This window comes from Myotis brandtii, unplaced genomic scaffold (assembly GCF_000412655.1).
Source record: "Myotis brandtii unplaced genomic scaffold, ASM41265v1 scaffold129, whole genome shotgun sequence".
NCBI lineage: Eukaryota > Metazoa > Chordata > Mammalia > Chiroptera > Vespertilionidae > Myotis > Myotis brandtii.
Window position 1 is genome coordinate 918,712 of NW_005354551.1, and position 22,119 is coordinate 940,830.

The 22,119-nt window shown below is 55.7% G+C and overlaps 1 protein-coding gene across 2 annotated transcripts in view; it reads right to left on the reverse strand.

Annotated features, from left to right (window-relative positions):
* Window positions 1-39: 39 nt before the first annotated feature.
* Window positions 40-22,119, reverse strand: part of ALPL (alkaline phosphatase, liver/bone/kidney) — a 36,887-nt gene continuing 14,807 nt past the window's right edge. For both annotated transcript variants that reach the window (XM_005859676.2, XM_005859675.2), the window contains exons 2-12: window positions 18,735-18,908; window positions 14,348-14,467; window positions 13,912-14,027; window positions 12,263-12,437; window positions 11,401-11,576; window positions 8,274-8,417; window positions 6,221-6,290; window positions 3,924-4,058; window positions 1,635-1,826; window positions 1,149-1,268; window positions 40-448 (exon numbers count right to left, since the gene is read on the reverse strand). In XM_005859676.2, coding sequence (XP_005859738.1) covers window positions 183-448; window positions 1,149-1,268; window positions 1,635-1,826; window positions 3,924-4,058; window positions 6,221-6,290; window positions 8,274-8,417; window positions 11,401-11,576; window positions 12,263-12,437; window positions 13,912-14,027; window positions 14,348-14,467; window positions 18,735-18,795 — 1,575 coding nt within the window. In that variant the 5' untranslated portion in view covers window positions 18,796-18,908 and the 3' untranslated portion in view covers window positions 40-182. The remainder of the gene's footprint in view (window positions 449-1,148; window positions 1,269-1,634; window positions 1,827-3,923; window positions 4,059-6,220; window positions 6,291-8,273; window positions 8,418-11,400; window positions 11,577-12,262; window positions 12,438-13,911; window positions 14,028-14,347; window positions 14,468-18,734; window positions 18,909-22,119) is intronic.

Genomic DNA, 22,119 nt, shown 5'->3' on the forward strand with positions numbered 1-22,119 from the left:
TCCGGAGGGGAGCGAGGCGGGCAGCGGACTTTGGTTTCCTGGGTCCCCTTCCTGGCAGCTGCAGAGGCTGTGGGTGCCCCACCTCCCTGCCCCTTGAGGTGTGGGCTGCAGGCGGTGTGCAGCGCTGGGAGAGGGAGGCTGGCCGTCTGTCATGGCCTAGTGGGTGCCCCGGCCCTGGGCCCTCAGAACAGCATGCCCAGGGGGAGCAGGGCCAGCAGGAGCACCAGGGGGCCTGGGGAGGGGCTGCCTGAGGAGCTGGCTGAGGCACAGTGGTCGCGGTTGGCACCGATGCAGGCCGCATACGCCATCACGTGGGGGATGTAGTTCTGCTCATGGACGCCGTGCAGCAGGTGTGCCATGGGGCCCTTGGCGAAGACCGCCACGTCCTCCCCGCCGTGGGTCTCGTGGCGCAGGGGCACAGCGGACTGCGCCTGGTAGTTGTTGTGAGCTGTGGGCCAGAAGGAACACTTGCAGAGAGCCTGCCCAGGGCCTGGCGCTGTGCAGCAGCGTCTCCGTGCCCCTCCCAGGCTGGCTGGAATGACCCATTTTACAGGAGGGAACACAGGCTGAGTGCGTGGAAGACATTCCACACAGGCCACAGGATTCCGGCCCGAGTCTGTTCTAACATAGAAGCCTGTACTCTCAACCCTCAGAAGAGAAAATCAGCTATTTGGATTAGAAGGGAAGAGTCAACCTAGGAGCGGCTCTTATCATTGGCTGCACATTAGACCCCCCCAGGGGCCTCTGGGGACATCAAAACAAATGCACATTCAACCATAGGGAATGGGATGAACACCCTGGAAAGGCTCATGTGTTGGAATATTATGCAGCCAGTAAAAATGACACTGGATAGCAAACACCTGTTTCTGCCAGGCTCTATGCTAAGCTCATCAGACCCCTTTAGTTTTTTAGGTGACGGTGGGAGGTAGGACCTGTTTTATGGAGGAAACTGAAGCTGAGAGCTGAAGTTATGGGCCCACGGTCCCAGAGCTAGTGAATGGCACGAGGGGATTCACCCTGAGACTGTTCTGACTCAGCGCTGGCTATTCCGAGACCCCGGACCTTGACCACAAGCCTACACTCTGTTCCCAGGCCCATCCCCGAGGGGTGCCCTGCCCCCTCCCAGCCCTGCGTCTTGGCAGTCTCACCGTAGTCCACCATGGAGACATTCTCTCGCTCTCCGCCCACCACCTTGTAGCCGGGCCCGTTGCCATACAGGATAGAAGTAAAGGGCTTCTTGTCCGTGTCGCTCAACATGGGGGCCAGACCTGCACAGGAAGACATGGGTCCGGGGGTCATGTTGGAGCACTGGGGGTACAGTCCCTTTGAAGGGCCCGACCCACCTCCATGAAGCCACCTTCCAAACCTGATTTACTTCCCACCAACCATCCCTCAGTTTTCGCTGTGCCCACATCCCTCCCATCCATCTATCCATCCTCCTTCTCATTCTTCTATTCATCCATCACCTAGGCAGCCGGCCACCCACTCATGCACTCCCCTCACTCTGTCCCTCCACCCTGCATTCCCCACCACCAGTAAATCCTCGTGAGTGCCACCTGTGCCAGGCACTGGGCTTGCTGGCTCGCCACCCCCCTCCTGCTCCCAGATGCCCACCCCACTGGAGGCCCACCTACCAAAGATAGAGTTGCCACGGGGGGTGTACCCGCCAAAGGTGAACACGTGGGAGTGGTCAGCAGTGACGACGGTCAGCGTGTCATCCAGGGAGGTCATGGTGCCGGCCAGCCCGATCGCCTGGTCCATCTCCACTGCCTCGTGCAACGCCTGCTTGGCCTTGCCCTCGTGGTGCCCGTGGTCAATCCTGCCTCCTTTGGACACCAAGGCAAAGGCCTTGGGTGAGGGGGAGGGGAAGAGGAGGGGCAGCCCCGAGCCCCACTGCACGACCGCGGGTTCATCTTCCTTTGATGGGGAGCTGCCACGTGCCAGGCACACCAGGCTTTCGTGCAGCCGTTCGGCCTGTACAGCAGCTCAGAGGGGCGAGTTGCTGGACCAAAGGCTCACACGTGGAGAGTGCAAAGCCAGGATTTAAAGCAGATCCGCCTGACTGAAAGCCTGTGCTCCCTCCACCACCCCACGCTGCTCCCAGCACCCCTTCTGCAGCTGCTTGGAGTCCCCAAGACGTCGGAGAGGCAGGGTGCCCCCTAGGTGCCAGGCATGACAAGCTGGTATCTTGTTTCCCCTTCACAACAATCCTGGGCAGAGACGAGTATAATCAGCCCCATTTACAGATGGAGCTACTGAGGCCTAGAGTGGGGAAGTCACGTGCCCAACGTAGCATTTGCTGGGATCTGAACTCAGGTGTGACTCCCTCTTGATCACCTGCTTTTCCTCCTCCACTTTGAACAGTCCCCCCCTGAGTGAAAAGCACAGTCCTAAAAGGTGGTGAAAGCCCTCAGTGCCTGGGCAGGGCCCACACAGGATCCCAGAAAGGCCTGTGCTGCACCCCATGCTGCCTCCACAGTGAGTACAAGAGGCCTGGCTCAAAGCCGGCTTAAAGGTCACAGTCAAGGGCTGTGTGACCTGCGGGAGCGCCTCCTCGTCTCCCACCAGGAGATGCTGCCTCGGTGGACACCCAACGCTGAGGGTCCTGAGCCTGGGGGCCCGGCCACCCTCCCTGCCGCTGGCCTGAGCCTCACCACTCTGGCCTGGCAGGCTGGGAGGGTGGGTCCTTCCTTTGTTGTGGCTTTGGAGCCGCTGGCCTGGCGGGCCCAGTCCTGGCCCTGCTCACAAAGAGCCCTGCTCCCGGGGGAGCCCCAGCTCACCGCCGCTGGGTCTTGGCTGGGTCCTCGGCGTCAGAGGCCTGGTCGGGGCCAGGCCGAGACCGAGACCGCCATGCCTGAATGGGAACCCCGGGGTTTGGCAAGAAAGCGGTCAAGCCGGGCTGGCGGCCACTGGCCTCTGGAGGGCGGAGGGTCTGAGTGTGTCTGTATGTGTGGAAGTGTGTGTGTGTGTGTGTGTGTGTGTGTGTGTGTACATGAAGACAGTGGCTGTTAGAACTTTGGGAGATTCCAGGAACTTTATCATGTCCTCAAGCTTCCTATTGTTATTGACTTAGCTCGTATGTAAATATCACCATCATAATGATAGCAACACCGAGGATGTATTCTCTGCTGGGCCCTCTTCCAAGTACTTTATGTCTCTGAACATAATGGATGCTAATAACCCTTCTATGAGAGGGGGACTGTGTGGGGCCTCGTTAAATAGAAATGTCCTGGTGGAGGTCACACAGCCAGCGGATGGCAGCATCAGGACAAGGGCCCGAGCCCGACTCCAGGGCCTCGCGATGGCCCAGGAAACTATGAATGCCACATACAGCACTGTTCACTCCCAAAGGGTCTGGCTCTCCCAACCTGGGGGACCTGGGATATCCCAGGGCCTGCCCTGGGCCTTTTCTTCTCAGGGACAGGACGAGGAACCTGACCTTGGCCCCGCTCATGCCTAATAACAACAGATGTCCAGCTGTGAGGGCTCCCGTGGACCAATAGGCATCTGCAGAAGAGGCCCCTGGGCCTGTGTCCTCGAGCCCCTTCAGGCAGCTGCTCAGAGCTCAGATGTCTACTGGGCCTGCTGGTTTGTCTTTTGGGAGGGGTGAAGCTTAGGGGGCTGCACACCCCTCCAGGGCCAGGCCTCCCAGAAGGAAGAAACCCGCCTCCTCTTCCAGGAAGCCTTCCTGGTCTAGGAAGCCTGGCGCACATGTATGTGTGATGAACAGCTTGTTGGGCTGGGAGCTTCAGCACTGCCCTTTTCTCCCCCAACCCACACCCCATCCTCCCAAAAGGACTTCCCTCCATCACCCCAAACTGGACAGTTCCCTTTGAGAGCTGGACCTCCCTATCCCCTGACCTCAGGGCTGTGCATCCACACGCTCTCGGGCAAGTGGCCCTGCAGTCAGGCCTGAGCCCTACCTTCCACCAGCAAGAAGAAGCCTTTGGGGTTCTTGCTCAGGATCTTGATGGCAACCTCCACCATCTCGGAGAGGGAAGGGTCCGTCACGTTGTTCCTGTTCAGCTCGTACTGCATGTCCCCCGGCTCAAAGAGGCCTGAGGAGGAGGTGGATGGTGAGACTTCATGACCGGCTAGGAGGGTCCCCAAGGAACCTGCGGTGTCTCGGGGAGCACAGGTTCCCCACACACAACTTGGGGGCAAAGTGGAGGGAAGGAAGCTCATCTGGATGGTGCTTGGCACCCAAAGTGTGCCAGGCGCTTTGGGAGCGTTGCCGCCTGTCATCTCATGGCCACACCGTGGAGAGAGGTCACCATGTCCATTTAAAGAGGAGACAGGCTCAGGGGTCAGTAACTGCTATTTTCAGCTGCTGAGTAGGAGAGCTGGGAGTCAAGTCCATCCTCCTACCTCCCAGCCTGAAGGGCCCCGGACACAGCACCGTGTCCCTCAGGCAGGACTGTGCCCTGGACTGGACTGTGTCCCTCAGGCAGGACTGTGCCCTGGACTGGACCGTGTCCCTCAGGCAGGACTGTGCCCTGGACTGGACTGCACAGGGCAGCGTGGCTGTGTGTTTACATGCCATTTACGGGTCAGGTTTGAAGTGCACAGTGCCCTGCGCAGGGAAACAACAGAAGGTTCGGGGTCACTGTCCCTTCTGTTCACTGAGCTCGGGTTTCCCACGTAGGACGTAAGGAAGGATCCATTTCTTGTCCATGTCACAAGACTGCATGTGTACCGGGCCGGTGTCTTAGGTTCTGGATATCCTTCCAGAACCATTGCCCTTCCGTGATGCGTGTACAGCCACACAAGAGTTCCGAGTAGCAGAATGCTCACTCTGTACCATATGCCACTCCAAGTGCTTTGGAAGCTGGTAGGTGCCAGCCTCCAAGATGGCACCCCATAAGCCCTGGCGGGCCCCCTCCCTCAATGACTAGGGCTGGCCTGTGCAGCCAATAGAATTCTGCAGGAATGGCCGTGTGTGACTCTCAGGTCTGGGCCTAGGACACTGCAGCTTCGGCTTTGCATTCTCTTGGGTTTCTGGGAGAAGCCAGCCGCCATGTTGTGAGGACACTCAAGCAGCTCAATGGAGAGGTCCATGGGCAAGGGACTGAGGCCTCCTGCCCACCCATGAGCCATATGAGCAAGCCGTCTTGGCAGCCCCAGACCCAGTCTGCTCCCTCCTCCCCAGGGAGAAGGGAGCCGGGGTAGGGCCCTGGGCTAGGTGGCAGGAGACGTGAGCACCACCATGCAGACACCCGAGTCCTCTTTCCCACCGGCTACCGTGCCCAGCAAGTGGTGGCCAAATCTCCTGCAAACCTTTCCCAAGGAGCTCAGCCCTCAGGTCCTGGGTGTGTCGTTGGTGATTATGGGCTCAGAGCTGGGTGCCTGGAGGATCCCCCACATACACACAGCCCTCTGCTTGCCTGGGTCACATGGCACAGACTCCGTACCACACACAGGCTGTGTGGAGCTGTGGATGCACTCACGGAGCAAGACAGTGCCGCTCATGGAGCTTAGAGCCAGAGTGCTGGGTTCAAATCCAGCTCCCACCACCTATGAGCTGTGCAACCTTGAGCAGGTGATTTCTCTTCTCTGTGCCTCCGTTTCCTCTTCTAAAAGTAGGAATAATTCTATAAAATGGGGACAATGATAGGGCCTACCTCAGGGTTGTCATGAGGAGTAAATGAGCTCATGTACTGTATAGGTTATCGGTTGCTGTGTATCAAACTATCCCAAAACTGAGCCGTCTAAAATAAGAGTAAATTGTTATTGCACGTGCTGTTTCTTTGGGTCGGACATTAGGAGCCGTATGGCTGGGTCTCTCATGAGGTTGCAATCATGTGAAAGCTCCCCCTGTCAAGACCAGCAGAGACAGCCAGGCTGGCTTCCGCCCTGGCCGCACAACAGGGCTGGCTCCAGGCCCCTGCTCCACAGCCTGGGCCTTGTTTGCCTCAGCTCTGACTTACCTGGGCCACACTCTAATCAGCCGGGTGGCGTGCCAGAGGTCGCGTCCCTTCTCTGACCTTCAGTGTCCCTTTGTGCTCAGTGTGCTATTCACCCTGCACAGCCAGCAGATTTGGGGCCGAAATTCTATGAACCAGAACCCCTTCCTCACCCCTCCCAGGCCCCGGAGCCTGAGGGCAAAGGTCCCTGAGCAGGGGAGGCAGGCTGGGACCTCACCCCCAGGTTCTGGGTCACACAGCTCTGGCCCCAGGGCACCCAGCCAGGCATCCACCACTCCAACCCCCGGCCCCCTTACCTAAGAGGTAGTCCACGGTGTTGGGGTTGAGGGCCAGGAGTTCGGTGCGGTTCCAGACGTAGTGAGAGTGCTAGGAGGAAGGGCCTGTCAGTCGTGCTGGGGCTGGGGGAGCGGGAGGGACTGACCCCAGCTGGTCCCTGAGTCTGGGGCATGTATTTGTTTCCTTTCATCCTTTAACAATCCTTCCCTGAGGACAGACCATCCCTATCCTTAAGAAATGACAAATAAATAGGTAAGTCTAATGTAGGGGAAGAGTTCTGAGAGACCAGGGAACACTGTGAGCCCAAAGGTGAGATCTGGGAGGGCTTCCTGGTGGAGGTGATGTCTTAATGAGGCCCTGGAGGACAAGTGGAAATTGATCAGCCTGGGGTCAGGGAGTTGAGCTCTAAGTAGAGGAACATGGGGCAAAGAAGAGGCAGGCATAGGTCACAAGGAGTCTTGAGTGCCCACTGAGAGGTATGAGCTGTGTTCCTTGGGCCATGGAGAGCCAGGGGGGAAGTGAAGCCCTAGCTCTGTCCTGGGGACTCCCTATGTGCTGAGTCCAGGGCACAGAGGCCACAGGAAGAGGCTGGTTGGCTTGCCTGGAGGTGGCAGCATTCAGGGCCTGGACTGGGGGGATCCTAGCACTGCCAGGAATCAGCTGTGAGTCCTGGGGAGTGTTCTGTGCCTTCTCTGGGCAATGGCATTAGACTCAGGGGTTTTCAAACCTCAGGGGTTATTATGGGAAGGAGGCTGTTATGGCTAAGACAGTGGGGCTCTGTTCCCCCACTCCCATCCTGTCCTCTGCTTCCCTGAGGTGTGTTATCTCATTAAACCCCACATCGGCCCTATAAGGTCGGGATTATTATGCCCATTTTACAGATGAGGAAACTGAGACACACAGATGACATAGCTATTCGGTGGTGAAGACACTCTAGAACCTACTCTTAAGGCATGGTTCGTAATGAACCTATGGCCTCTCTGGGAGCCCACAGTGATGCCCTGCCTGGGCCAGTCTGTGGGCCCTCTCCCTCCCTCTGGGGGTCTAGACTGAGCTCCTTGGAGCTCCCCGCCTATGCAAGAATTAAGCTCTGGTCCTATGTCCCAGGTAGAGAAATCGAGGCTGGGAGGCGTGCTGTCTTGCTGGCCTGGGCCGGGAGCGGCTCTGGCCCAGCCCGGGCTGACTCAGAAGGAATGGGAAAGGTTCAAAGCAGCTCACCAGCCCCACGGGGCTCATTCCCCAGCCCCTGCCCCCGGCTCACTCTTGGCCCAGCCCCAGCCCACAAGGCCTCCCCTGGGGCCAGTCCTGGAACCCTCAGAAACCCAACCCCAGAGTGACATCAAAGTGGCTGCCAGGCTGCTCCCCACTGTCTTCAGCCCTGACCACAGTCATCCAGACCCCAGCTGCCCCAAGCCCAGCGGCCAGCAGGACAGATGACAAAGGCCACAGCCGCTCCGGGAGCCAGAGCCTGGGCCCTTCCCACGTTCCAGCCTCGCTTCCCCAGCACGTGCCCTCGCCCTGGCCAGAGCCAGCTCACTGTGGAGGGCTTCTCCCTCATGCCCTGCCGCCTCTGCCTGCAAGACCTCCCAAAGCTGCCCCCTCCCTACCTCCCCATGGTCAGGCCTCGGCCCCTCCCTGTGGCCTGTCCCCTCTGGGCTCCAGTAGGTCCTGGGCATCCACCATGCGAGCATACAGGGCTCCACGTTTCCTTGACCATCCGATCCATCACTGGACCTCATGACAGCGAGGGGCCCTGCACACAGTAGGGGCTCAGGGACTGAATGTCCATGAATCCATCACTGGACCTTATGCCAGCTAGGGGCCCTGCACACAGTAGGGGTCCTGCACACAGTAGGGGCTCAGGGACTGAATGTCCATGCAGGCTATTCCTTGGCCCACCCCCTTCCTGCTGTCTAGTTCTCCCATTGCCCTCCCCTGAAGGAAGGAATTGATTACCTACTATGTGCCATTCATGTATCTGTTAGGCCATTTGAGCCCGCTGAGGTAAGAAGTATGACCACCCAGCCCCGGCCCCACCGCAGGCCACCCCGCATCAGGTCCCTGAACGGCTACCTTATGTCTGGGTTTGAAGCTCTTCCAGATGTCGATGAGGTTCAGGCCGTCCAGCCTCGTGCCCCTGGCCTTCTCGTCTAGCTCATACTCCACGTCGGTTCTATTCTTGGGGAACATGTACTTCCGGCCACCCCCCATGATCACCTAAAGGGGACAGGAGCCATCAGTACCCTGGGGTTCCAAGCTGTCGGGCAGCCCCAGGAGCCCCGCCTGGGGATGGCATGGGTGCCTCTCCAGCCAAGAGTCTTGGGTCAGTCTGCGCTGCTCTCCGGGGCCTCCCTTTTCCAGGTGGGGGAGGCCAGCGAGTCTACGGGATGGAGAAATGTCGGAGCTGTGGGTACCCGCCCGCACTTGCTTCCCAGGCGCTGACAGAACTGCCCCTTGGGTGCAAACAGTGCCGCTGCTCAGCGCTGCCTGTGTCAGGGCCTGGGCGCTCCCGACACATCCTCCACTTGACTTCACCCCAGGCCGCCAGGGAGATGTGTGCTGTACTCACTTTGCCCATGAGGACATGGCCGCAGAAATAGGATGTCTTTTCCCCAAGGCCACACAGCCAGCAAGGGGCAGAGCCACGATTCGAACCCGAGCCTCCTTCCGACCCTGGCACCAGGGCCCCGCTGTGTCCGCAGAGCCCACGATGGAGCCTCCAAGAGCTTCTTCCTCTCCCCACAGCGAGAGGCGAGGTGCCCGCAGGCCCAGGCCTCGCCAGGGAGGTCTTGGGGCAGCCCAGCTGGGCGCTGGGCAAACAGCGGGCCAGGGCTGCCGTCTGCGGAGTCACCGCCAGGCTAATTTTACCCACCGCTGCCGGAGGACGCGGGACTGTTTGTTTTCCTTGGGAGTCCATGTTTGAAGTCCTGACTATTTTTAAAACGGGGCCAAGAGCATAACAGCTGCCGCCCACAGTCACCACCACACCGGTGTCCTGCCACCACAGGCGTCAGCCCAGGCCGCCGCCCCTGGCTGACACCTCGGGAGCAGGGCAGGTCTGGCATTTCAAGGCCCTCCTCTACCTTCCGCTCCATTTGCCTCCCGGGACCCAGGTTGTGCGGGGCGGTCCAGGTGGGCAGGGCGCCCCAGGGCCAGCCGGGATCATGGGGAACTGGTGGGGACACGGCTTTGAATCCTGACTCTGTCCCTTCTTGACCAAGGGCCTGTCACTTCTCCTCTCTGAGCCTCCGTTTCCTTACCTATAAAATGGAAATAACACCCACCCACAGGACCGTCGCAGGACTGCAGGCACCCAGGGGTGGCCTCCGCCAGGGTGTTCCCACTGCCAGGAATTAGAGGTCATGGTGTTTCCATAGGGGCACATTCTCTGGGGGTGGGGCAGGCTGTGAGAGGAGGAGGAGAAGGGGCCCCGGGTCACTGACCCCTTGCCCCCCCCACCCCCATTCCCACAGAACCTGACCCCTTGGCATCTTCGGAGTGGAAACGAAGCCCCCAATCTTCGTGCCTGGAGCCTCCTCATTTCCAGCCCCGGCAGAGACTTCACACGGGCTCATTAAACTCCCAAATAACAGACTTGCTGTTTGGCTTTGGGGTTTGGGTTTGTGTCTTTCTTTTTTTGTTGTTTTTTTAGCAAAAGATATTTATTTTCAGGGCGGACACCAGGATTTTTGTTTCATGTGCAGCCTGGGGGCCGGGGGCTTTGGGGTGGCAGTGATGCAGGGCCGATGGGAGAGAAAAGGATGAGGAGACAGGGAGGCAAGGGAGGAGGGGCAGGACTCGCCCGGCCCTCCCTCCTCATTCTCACCCACGCTCATCCCCCAGTGGCTCCTGAGGACCCCCCTCAACCCACCCCTCACCCCCACTGGAGAAATCTTCCCTTAAACTCCTGTCCCCTCTCAGGCTGTTCCTGCCAAATCTCTCTAAAGAGCAGTCCCATAATTATACCCTGTGCTTGTACAACAAATGTTCTCACATCATGACCTCATCTCGGCCTCCAGTGGCCCTAGGAGGGGGGCAAGCGGGCTCTCTATTCTTGTACAGGTGGGGAAACTGAGTCAGGAAGGAGAAGTGACTTGTCCCAGGACACGAGTCAGGGTGGCGGCCTTGCCTTGGATATATGCTCACTAAAAGGGTCAGCAGGACAGTTTGTCCTGAAAGGGTGTTAATCCACCGCTAGGAAAAGGGAGGGCATGGGCTGGTACAGAGGTTGGGGGGGCGGCACTTTGAAACTGGGGGGATTCTCTGGGGGGCAGAGGAGGGTCAGGGAGCCAGCGAGTTTGTCTGGTAAGGTTAGAAACAGAGGTAAGGGGGAGGCAGGACCCAGGGCTCCCTCTGAGCCTCACTGAACCCCTGCTAGGCTCGGGGGGCCAAAGTCCCGTTGCTCCCCCACCCGATCCCCACTGAGAAAGGAACAAGCCAGAAGTTCTCATTTAGGGAGAGAGAGTAGGGAGCCCTCTGGACATGTCCGGGTGGCAAGCGTTCACACACCCGCTCGGGGTTTTAAAGCTTGTGTTTCGGGCAAGGACAAGTGGTTCACTCATAAATGCCACCGCTTTCTGAGCTCTCGCTAGGTGTCAGGCCCTGTGCAGCCTCTACAGGGACCGTTGTATTGAGATCTTGCAACGGGCTTACTGGTCGATGGGTACATTTCACAAAGGGGGGTGAAAGGGAAGGCTCAGAGAGGTTAGGTAACTGATCCAAGGTCACACAGCTAGCAAACAGGGCAAGGATTTGAACCCAAGAGGTTTAAAAGTGAGAGCTGGTGCTACCCCCGTCCACCCCACCTTGTCCCTGAGCATGCTGGATGAGTCTGTGGGGCACATCCCTGTTTGTGCACGTGGGAATGTACAGGGCAGACTCCCCTCAGATGGCCCCCCCACCTCCCTGTGTTGTGGGGGTGCAGCGCCAGGCTCCAATTGACGAAATAATCCCTGGGCGCCTGGTTCTTGCAGTGTGGCGGCGGCCACATCAGGGTTTATCCCTCAGCCCCAGCGCGGAGCGCCTCCCTGCCCCGACCACAAATCCTCTAATGGGCTGGGAGCCCTCCCAGGTGTTTGGGGAGCCAGGCCAAGCTGCTTCTCCCGTGCCAGCCTGTACCTGAGGCCTCAGCCCACCCCCCCTGAGATCCTGCCTCCCAGCTCGGGGGCCCCTGCACTGGCTGCACACCCCCCGAACTCGCCTCGATGTCCCTGATGTTGTGCATGAGCTGGTAGGCAATGTCCTTGCAGCCCTGGCTCAGGGCCTCTGGGGGCATCTCGTTGTCCGAGTACCAGTCCCGGTCGGCGGAGTGGGCGTAGGTGGCACTGGGGGTGGCGTGGTTCACTCGCGTGGTGGTCACGATGCCCACGGATTTCCCTGGGGTGTGGGAGAGGAGGGGTTGGCTTCATCTGGAGACAGCGGTGTCCAGGCTGTCTCTGCCTCCTGTTAGTTGCATGACTGCCTGGGCCTCAGTCCCCCCATCAGCACTTAACGGGGGGATGGGGGCTTCCATGTACTCTGGCAGCTCAGACACTCTGCCTCCCGGAGGACCCTTGAGCTGTGAGCACCTGGGTGAGTCCTCCTCTCCACTGAGGAGCCTGTAGGAGCACAGCGGCCCCCCTACGGGCTCTCAGGTGGTGGTGTCACCTGTGTCAGCTGGTCTCGTACCCTGACCCTAAAACTCCTGGGGACAGGGGCCAGAGCCTCCCGCTTCCAGGAGGAAGGAGGAGGAGACGTTCCCTGACCCCCCACAGGCTGGCGCTGGGCTGGGTCCCGGGCCTTCCTCACACCAAGCCTCTGAGGGGCCAGGTTTTTGTGCCCATTTTACAGTGGGATGAACAGCCTCAGGGAAATGCTCCAGGACCAGGACCCACACCGGAGTGGGTTCCTCAACCACCAGCCTTCCTGTCCTGGGCGGGATCCCATGAATAGTTCAGACTCTCAGAATCGGAGCTGGGAGAGCCCTGCAGAGCACCTTTTTTCTACCCTCTCCCCATTGTACAGCTGGGAAGATTGAGGCCCAGACAGGCCCCACTCCCCACCACTACCCAACCCCCACTCACCGGCGTCCTTGGCCCAGCGCAGGATGGAGGTGACCTCGTTCCCCTGAGTGGTGTTGCAGTGGGAGCGCTGGGTGGCCGCGCTCACCCCCACGGTGCCCTCATTGGCCTTCACCCCACACAAGTAGGCAGTGGCGGTGCCCGCGCTGTCGGGGACCTGAGCGTTGGTGTTGTATGTCTGCAGGTAGGGAAGGAGGGTTGGAAGATGGCCAGACCCTGGCTCACCCTGCTGCCCACCCACCCCCACTCACACCACGGGGCCTGGGCATGAGGGAGTCAGAGAGTCTCCCACAGCCTTGGCTGAGGCCTGCTGCCCACTGAGGTCCCCCCAGAGCCACAGGATCACCCAGCTGCCTGCTTCCTGCCCCCACTCCCTCTGCCCTGGCAGCCAGGGCAGCAAAAAGGAGCAGGAGGGCCACTCTCCAACACGTGGAAATGTTTGGCAGAGGAGAGAGGCTGGGCCAGCTAGGCCTCTCTCTGAGTCCGGGGCTGTAGGAGGCAGCAAGGGGAAGGGGAAGGCAGGAGAGTTCTGGAGAAGGGGAAGATGAGGGGCGGGAGGCTCAGTTCTTGAAGAGGGGGGAGGGGGGGAAGGGAAAGGAAGGGGGAGGCAGGATCTAGAATGGGGACATGGGGACGAGGCCTTCCCCTGCTTCAGACCTCTAGTAGAGACCCTGAAGCTGTCTCCCGTCCCCACCAGCTTCGGAGCTCCTTGAAGGCACAGAAAACATCAGTCAGTCCTGCTATTCCCTGGGAGTGTTGCCAGCATGTCAAACTCGTTTATTACACGAGGCATGCAGCCCGCCGGCTGTGAGTTTGACACGTTTGGTCTAGAGCAGCGGTTCTCAACCTGTGGGTCGCGACCCTTTTGGGGGTCGAACGACCCTTTCACAGGGGTCGCCTAAGACCATCGGAAAACACATATATAATTGCATATTGTTTTTGTGATTAATCACTATGCTTTCATTATGTTCAATTTGTAACCATGAAAATACATCCTGCATATCAGATATTTACATGACGATTCATAACAGTAGCAAAATTGCAGTTATGAAGTAGCAACAAAAATAATTTTATGGTTGGGGGTCACCACAACATGAGGAGCTGTATGAAAGGGTCGCGGCAGTAGGAAGGTTGAGAACCACAGGGCTAGAGGATCTTTGTTTCCGAACACCACTGCCAACGATGACGATGACGACACCGGTAACAACAGCTACCACTTACAGCAGTCATCGCGTTAACCTCCCAGGCCACCGTGGGAGAGAATGAAGGCAACAGAGCCACGTGGGAGAGTAAATGCTGCCCGACTCCCTTTCCATCAAGTACAAACGCAGGGACCGCTAGTCTGCGGGCGGGCGGGGGCTCGGGCTGCGAGGGCCGCGGCCTCTGGTTGAGGTCACGTTCATCCCCCCAGGATGCTGGTTATACCGACAGGGGCAGTTTGTGAAAACCCACGCTGTGCGCGTGGGCACTTGTTTCTTTGTATGTTATTCTTCCATCGATTTTTAAAAATCAATGAGCTAAGCCCTCAAAATAAAGTCTTGGGAGGTAGCTGCTGCTGTTCCCATTGCACAGGAGGGCCTCGGAGACGCCAGGAGGGCTGAGCACTCTGCCCTCCCTTTCCTGTGAGCTGCGAGGCGGGGGCTGGAGCGCACCTTGGAGAGGGCCACGTGCGGGAACTTGTCCATCTCCAGCCGGGTCTCCTCCCCGGTGTTGTGGTGCAGCTGGCCCTTGAGGATGCGGGCGGCCGTCACCGTGGAGACGCCCATCCCTGTGGAGGGAAAAGAGGGCCTCAGCCTCTCCAGCCAGTCTTCTCGGGCACCCATAGCTCTCTAGCTTGGTGCCAGCTCAGGCTGGGCGCTGGGCACCAGAGTATGGCTCTGGAAATGTGACCGGGCACCCCTTCCCTCCCCAGACCCTCAGGGAACTGCCTGGTACAGCCCATCTCATGGGTCCACAGCCTGGCCCCATCCTCTTAAAATGTTCCCAGGGCTCCAGCCTCTTCAACACAGTCCCCTTCACCTCTGCCTGGCTCTGTGGCCCCCACTTTAGGTGCCCTGTCCAGCCCCTCCCTCGGGCCTCAGGCCTCACCGTCTCCCAGGAACATGATGGTATTCTTAGCCACGTTGGTATTGAGATTCTGAAGGCTCAGGGCGTTTTTCAGGGTCTGCTGAGCTTGGTCTCTCCAGTACTTGGGGTCTTTCTCTTTCTCTGTACAGACAGCAAAGCAGAGTTATTTGCAGGGGGTGGGACTAGCTTCTCATCCCCAGACTTACAGGTACCTCAACTTCTCATGCTGAGGGCAGGGTGCCAGGGCTTGGGGAGGGAGCAGTAGTTGCCCATCTGACAGTCATCCTGTGGTTTGTAAACCTATTCCTGTCTAACCCTCCAAACAGGCCTATGGACCCTGGGTCTTCTCCCCACATCTCAGAATGAAGAAACCAAGGCTCAGAGACACCTAGTGACTAGCCCAAGGCCACACAGCTGAGTTCCACTCTAAAGCCCAGGCTCTTTCCTTCCACCCAGTAGAGCAGTGGTTCTCAACCTTGGCTGCACATTAGAATCACCTGGGAATCTTTTTAAAATCCTGATTTCTGGGCCTCATCCTCCGGAAATTCTGTATCTTTGTTACTAATGTTGTGGCCTCACCCCATAACAAAGAAACAGAATTTCGGGAGGATGAGGCCCAGAAATCAGGATTTTAAAAAGATTCCCAGGTGATTCTAATGTGCAGCCAAGGTTGAGAACCACTGCAGTAGAGGGACATTTCTGCTAAGGCAGCAAATGAATTGGGCTGGCACGCGATTAGGAAGGTAATGTTTAAGCCGTTCAAGAGAACAAACTACTTACAACTGCGGGAGTCCCCAGCCGTCTCAGTCATCAATTATAAACTCCGCGTGGCTTACCGATTAAAGCAGGTTCAGCAGGAACCTGGCTTCGTGCTGGGAAGTGAAACTTGTCTTTTGTTTAAAGACGTGCCTTTTGTTTAAGGAACCAAGTGGAAATAGCTACGCACAATCTCACTCCTGTCAGGATAAATTAGCACGTTCTGAACCCCTACTCTTGAGATAAGATGGAACCAGGAATGCTCTCTTTTCCTCTCTCCCTCTCCCTCGCCTGTGCTGTGTCCAGTAGTCAATCCTCCAGTGGAAAGAACACAGCTGTGGTGTCTGACGAACCTCAACTGCCCCCCTTCCCCACGCGGCTGTGCCAAGTCCCCTCCCCGAGCCTCAGTTTCCCTCCCTTCAAATGCGGTTGCCTGTACCTTCCTCTCGGGGTCTTATGAGGACTGGGTTAGGCAGTGACACACCTGGCCCACAGGAGAACATGAGAAGCCCACCCCGCGCCCCCTAGCGATTCCATCTCCAGACCTGGCCTCCCATGTTTTTCCAGAGGCTCAGCTCCCTGTCCTCGGGCGGCAGGGGCCTTCCCAGGCCTGCTGGGCTCTCCCCTGTGCTTGGGCCCCTTAAACCAGCGCATCAGTGTACCGAGGCCTGGAGACAGGCTCTCTCTTCCAGGGGCCTCCCGGTCATAGAAGGGAAGGCTGAGGCCAGGAGGCGTGGGAGGGTCTCGTCCAAGGCCGAGCTGCATATTCGTGGGCTGAGGACACGTGCCTCACCCCTGGGCCCAGCTCAGGCCTGCCCTGCCCTGCAGGGCTTCCAGGCAAGTGCCAGGAGCCTCGAACACCACAGCCCGGTGGGGCGGCCACCGCATTTCCTCCACGTTATAAAATGCAACATGGGGCCTGGAGATTAGAGCTGAAAAAGAAAAACAGGAAACCCACACATCTAGGGGCTGTGCCCCTGCCTCAGGTGCGCGAGGAGGCAGAAGGAAGCTGCCCTCGGCCTCAAGCCTGGGGCCCATCCGCACTTCACTCCCTCCCCGCAAGAGGTCTCCCCTTATGTCACTCACCCAATCCCATAGCCCCCACCTTCCCCTGGCAGCCCCCAGCACTGCCTCTCTCCTGAAGGTGTCTGCTGAGCTCACTAACTTCAGACCCCAGGCAAACGGGGGGACACAGCTACCTACAGCAGTGCTAGGGTTAAATGAGGCGAAGCCTGGGGAAGTGTCCGGCACTGGCTGTCATCAGGGATCCCACTGGCTCAGGGCTGGTTGCGATTCCTTCCTGCCGTCCCCCTGCCCCACCCCACAGTGCCTAGCTTTGGTCCAGGAGCTTCTTTGACCATTTGGGTGCCACCGGGATGGGGATGAACGTCTACCTTTCCTGGCCACCTGCAGCCCGCCGCCCCACTGGCCCTGCACCTGTTGCTTCTTCCCCACACAAGCTCTGCTACCAGTTTGCCAAGTTCCCTGCTGTGTTGCTCCCTGCAGAACCCGTGCCATTCTCACCAGAGCCTTCCCGGGGCTTGCCCCTCAGTCCGGTTCAGTGGACGCCGAACGGACTTCATTGTCAGAGAACTGAGGTAAGCCATGACGGCTTTGGACAATTGAGTATCAGGAGGCCGTTGTTTTCACAGCCATTTCTTTGTCAGCTCTAATCACCGTACAATGCTACACTTGTCAGCTTACAGTACGTACTGTGTGATTTTGTTTATGTGAAATTCAAAAGAGGCAAACCTCGTCTGCGTCTGCGGTGGCAGGAATGTACCTACTGGTAGTTACTTCCTTCGGCCTGGGAGTTGGGAGGGGCAGGGAAAGCTCCTGGGTGTCCCCTGCCTGGAAGTGTTCTTCCTTGGTCTGGGCGGGGGTTACATGGATATAAAACTATATCTATAACTAACTTGGTGTAAGTTATACCAAATTTTTTTTAAAAAGGAAGAAAACACTGTGTACCACTCTGCACACTCATCAGAGTGGCTAAAACGAAACAGATCACACAAAAACTGAGTTGCTGATTTTTTTTTTAAATTGAATATTTGAAGGTTTTTCATTTCGTTGCTTGTTCATTCTTTTTCCTTTTCATCCATCTGCTCACCTCTCACCCAGTTGGGTGGACTCAGTCCTGGGTCCCCAAAAGTACACACTGAAAGGCCTCATGGGGTCGCAGAGGGAGCGACGGCCTGGGAACCCCAGCAGCTCGGGTTCTCGTCCCAGCTCTGTGCTGACTCGCTGGGTGACCTGGGAAGGCCGGTCCTTCTCTGTACCCCAATTTTCTGATCTGTTGAAATATATTCTTCCTAATAGCCCCCTCCCTGCTAGACACTGTGACTGCACCATTCCTTCCCGCAATAGCCTTGAGGAATTGTCTCCACTGCATAGATGGAGAAATTAAGGCTCAGTGAGGACGGTGGGGGTGCTTCCAGCCACATGGTGGGTGGAGCCGAGGAGGGCTCCCCTCTCTAATCACAGATACTGAAATGCTGGGGGAAAACCAACCCAAAACAATTAAAAACAGACATAGCTTGAGAAAGGAGGAAAAGAGGGAAGGGGTATACCCAGAAATTCAAAACCAGAGAAGTAAACAGGAGCGGATGCTGAGGGCCCTGGGATGTGAGACCAGATGCAGGTCTAGGTGGAAGCTGTTTTAATGTGCACGTTTGACCTTGGAGCTTTGGAAGGGACAGGGAAAGAAGCCAGTTATGAGAAATGTGAACTTGACTCCAAAACTGAGCCATTGCTAAGTGAGGTCTGAGTTTATGGCATAAGAACCTCAAGCTGAGATATCAACATAAAAACTTATCTAGAATTCGTTGAAAAACCTGATATCATCTGCACTGTAGAAACACTTCCATATGACTGTCCAATAGAAAACAAAAAACAAAAACAAACTCCTATTGAAGATGAGTTCACAAGCAACAATTACAAACCACAAGGAAATGCACTCACCACTCCGTGAGCTAAGCAGACAAAACCGACAGGAGACTCAGCGTACCACGCCCGGATGCTGAGGGCCCTGGGATGTGAGACCAGATGCAGGTCTAGGTGGAAGCTGTTTTAATGTGCACGTTTGACCTTGGAGCTTTGGAAGGGACAGGGAAAGAAGCCAGTCATGAGAAATGTGAACTCGACTCCAAAACTGAGCCAGTGCTAAGTGGGCTCTGAGTTTATGGCGTAAGAACCTCAAACTGAGATATCAACATAAAAACTTATCTAGAATTAGTTGAGACTGTCCAATAGAAAACAAAAAACAAAAACAAACTCCTATTGAAGATGAGTTCACAAGCAACAATTACAAACCACAAGGAAATGCACTCACCACTCCGTGAGCTAAGCAGACAAAACCGACAGGAGACTCAGCGTACCACGCCTTGGGAGAGTTTATCGAATAAGTTATATTTCAGGTTATAGAGAGATGAGAGAAGAGACGCCTCAATGAAAGAACAAGAAAACATAAAGCAGAAAGCGTGACCCACAACAAGAGCATGTGCAGTAGCCGAGCTGGGACTTCCGTTCTGAACATTTGTTTCCTGCTCTTAAACCCTTTGGGTGATTTTATGACCCTGAACATAGGCAATGCCCCCAGCCTACCCCACCTGCTCCAGGTCTTCCGCCCTCCACCTGTGCCCCCCAATCCTACCTGGCACTAAGGAGGTGGTAAGGCAGGTGCCAATGGCCAGCACCAACAGTGGTGAAATCATGATGCGCTCCAAGCCCTGCTCTCTCTCTGGAGCCCAGACGTACAATCCACGTGGGTGGGAGGGGTGGGCTGGCAGTGGTCAGCCGTTAGCTGATGTTAGCTGATGTTCCGATCCTAAAATGAAAAGAAAAAAAATTTAAAGACACGTGGGCCACGGCTTCAGAGTTCACATGTTCATTTACTTAATTCCTTTGTTGGTTCATTCATTCACTAAGTCTTTGTTAAGCATCTATTACAAGCCAGAGCTGGGAGTGCCAACCTAGGTGGTATGAAAAGAAAAAAAATTTAAAAAGACACGTGGGCCACAGCTCCAGAGTTCACATATTCATTTACTTAATTCCTTTGCTGGTTCATTCATTCACTAAGTCTTTGTTGAGCATCTATTACAAGCCAGAGCTGGGAGTGCCAACCTAGGTGGTCTCTCCCCCAGGAAGCTTAATCACACGGCGGTAGAATGATGAATGAGTGCCATGCCACAAAGTGGTTCCCTCCCACTTCCCAAGTGAACTCTCACTGTCAGTCCATCGGGACCCACCAGGGTTCGGGCTCTCTGTGCACTGCTCCTCAAATGGTAGCGCGAGTCAGAACCTCCTATGGGGCTTGTTAAACTGGATTCTGCCCCTATCCCCATCCTCGACCAGAGCTTCTGACTGCATTGCCAACAAGCTCCCGGGCGATGCCCCTGCTGTTGGCTCATGGACCACACCTTGGAAAGACTGTTCTAGAACATCAGTCTTCAGGCTCTTAATTACCTGTGACCCGAGAACATCAGAGACAAAAAGAGTCCACCCTTTCTTAGAGGGACACCTACGTCTGCTACCTTCTCTTCCAGAGCTCGTCATTTATGGAGAGAGATACAAAAACCATAGAAGTGACCGTTAGGAAAAGATTGGCTGGGAAGGGTGGCCATTTCTGGGTAGTAACATTACAGATGATTCTGATGATTTTTTCCCTGCGTTTCCCAAGTTTTCTTCTGTGTTGAGATGTTACCTTTATACTTTTTTGAAAATGTTATTTAAAAAAAAAAAAGTTAACCAAAATGTTAACTGTGGCTTTCTCTGGGCAGTAGGACTGTGAAGGAGTTATTTTATATTTTTGATTTTTCCTAATTGCCTAAAATGAGCATGTATTAATGGCATACAAATGTTCTTAACTTGTGGCTATCCTGTTAGGTTCATGAGGGATAACCCATTGGCAGCTGAGAAATGCACTAGCCCTGTATAAATGTTAATGGAAGATGAAGAATTTTAAATAGCGAGAGCTTCACTAGGAAATAATGTGATTATTTCCACCAAAACCAAGATTAAAATGACTCTTCCATTTGTTGGGAATGTTCACCTAAAAATAAAAAAAAAGTCAAGGTGAGAGGCAACAAGCATTTGAGATCCAAAAAGAATTGTAGCCCTACTCAGTTTGGCTCAGTGAACAGAGAGTCGGCCTGCAGACTGAAGGGTCCGGGGTTCGATTCCAGTCAAGGGCACATGCCTGGGTTGCAGGTTCGATCCCCAGTAGAGGGTGTGCAATGATTCTCTCTCATCATTGATGTTTCTATCTCTCTCTCCCTCTCCCTTCCTCTCTGAAATCAATAAAAATGTTTTTTAAAAATAATAGTAATAATCAAATCCTATATTTAAAAAAAAAAGGAATTGCAATACTGGGAAGCATTAGGACTTGATGGCAAGGGGAATTTATGAGAAAGGGAAGGGGAAGAGTTACATCAGTAGAAGGAGGGAATTTTTATGAGTCATATAAACTAAGGGAGGAATTTCTCTACAGGTGCAGCTAACTAACACAGTGATGGCAATTGGAAAGAGTGCCATTAATTCTCAGTCAGACGTTATAGTCATAATGTTTGCTTTCCCGTCATTTTTTGCAAACAACTATTTTGCTACAGTTCTGCTTCAGGCCCAGCCCATGGTTACCGTGCCCAGTTCTAATGCTCCACACGTGGGAGGAGTAAGACGTGCAAGGCAGGCCCCCTGGGCTGGCAGCTCCAACTCCATTTTGAAGCGGTCCTACTTATATTATTTTCCACATGAGAAACGGCAGGGATGCACAACATTGCATGGTTAGTGTCATGATAGGTAAGAGCCGCTCTGCCACCGGAAAAAATGAGGTTGAGTCAACCTTAAAACTGTACATGCTGCCCTGACCGGTTTGGCTCAGTGGATAGAGCGTCGGCCTGTGGACTGAAGGGTCCCAGGTTCGATTCCGGTCAAGGGCATGTGCCTTGGTTGTGGGCACATTCCCAGTGGGAGGTGTGCAGGAGGCAGCTGATCGATGTTTCTCTCTCATTGATGTTTCTGGCTCTCTATCCCTCTCTCTTCCTCTCTGTAAAATATCAATAAAATATATATATTTTTTAAAAACTGTACATGCTGCACCCCAGTGCCCAGAGGCGAGGGTCCACCAGCACCGCATCCCACGAAACACCCCGAGTTCACCAGACACGCCGTCCAATTGCCAGGCACTCAGCATGGAATGGTGAGGTTTCGGGTGTTTTATAATTATTTCTATTCTACAGTAGTTTCTAAACATTTCTAGAGTAAATCCTAACATCATAAAAAATGTTAGTAAATTACTATATAACATCGATGCCGTAAATTATTATTCAAAATAGTTTAAAACTGACGTCAGGAAGCCCCCAGGATGGTCCCTCGCGCCCATACGCTGCCTCTGAACGTCATGCCGTCGCCATCATTGCAGGGGCCTCGCTCTATGGGACGTGGTCATTCTTTCCCGCTGGTCTGACCCACCACACTGGGAGCTTCTAGCAGTGGTCGGCAAACTGCGGCTCGCGAGCCACATGCGGCTCTTTGGCCCCTTGAGTGTGGCTCTTCCACAAAATACCGACTTCTGCAGATGTGCCACGAAGTTTCAATCGCACTGTACGTGCGCACCCGCACGTGGTATTTTGTGGAAGAGCCAAACTCAAGGGGCCAAAGAGCCGCATGTGGCTCGCGAGCCGCAGTTTGCCGACCACTGTTCTAGGGACTTTGCCTGGTTTGTCTGTGCTCCAGTGGTTGGCACAGGAAATCTTTACATCAGTTGGAAGCCAGTGCTCTCAGGCGGGAGGGGAGGGGAGGGGAAAGGAAAGAATCACCCCAAATCCTTCCTGTGTGTGTGCAGAAAAGTCCAAGTGTTGGCAAGGGTGTGGAACTCCCCAACCATCTGTTCACTGCTGATGGAGTGCAGGTTGGTACAACCACTTTGGAAAATGGGCAGCTTCTACCAGAGCTGACCCTACCCACATGCCCGCCAAGAGAAATGAGCACATGTGTTCACTAAGAGACGTGTAGGAGAACGTTCATGTCAGCCCTGCTCC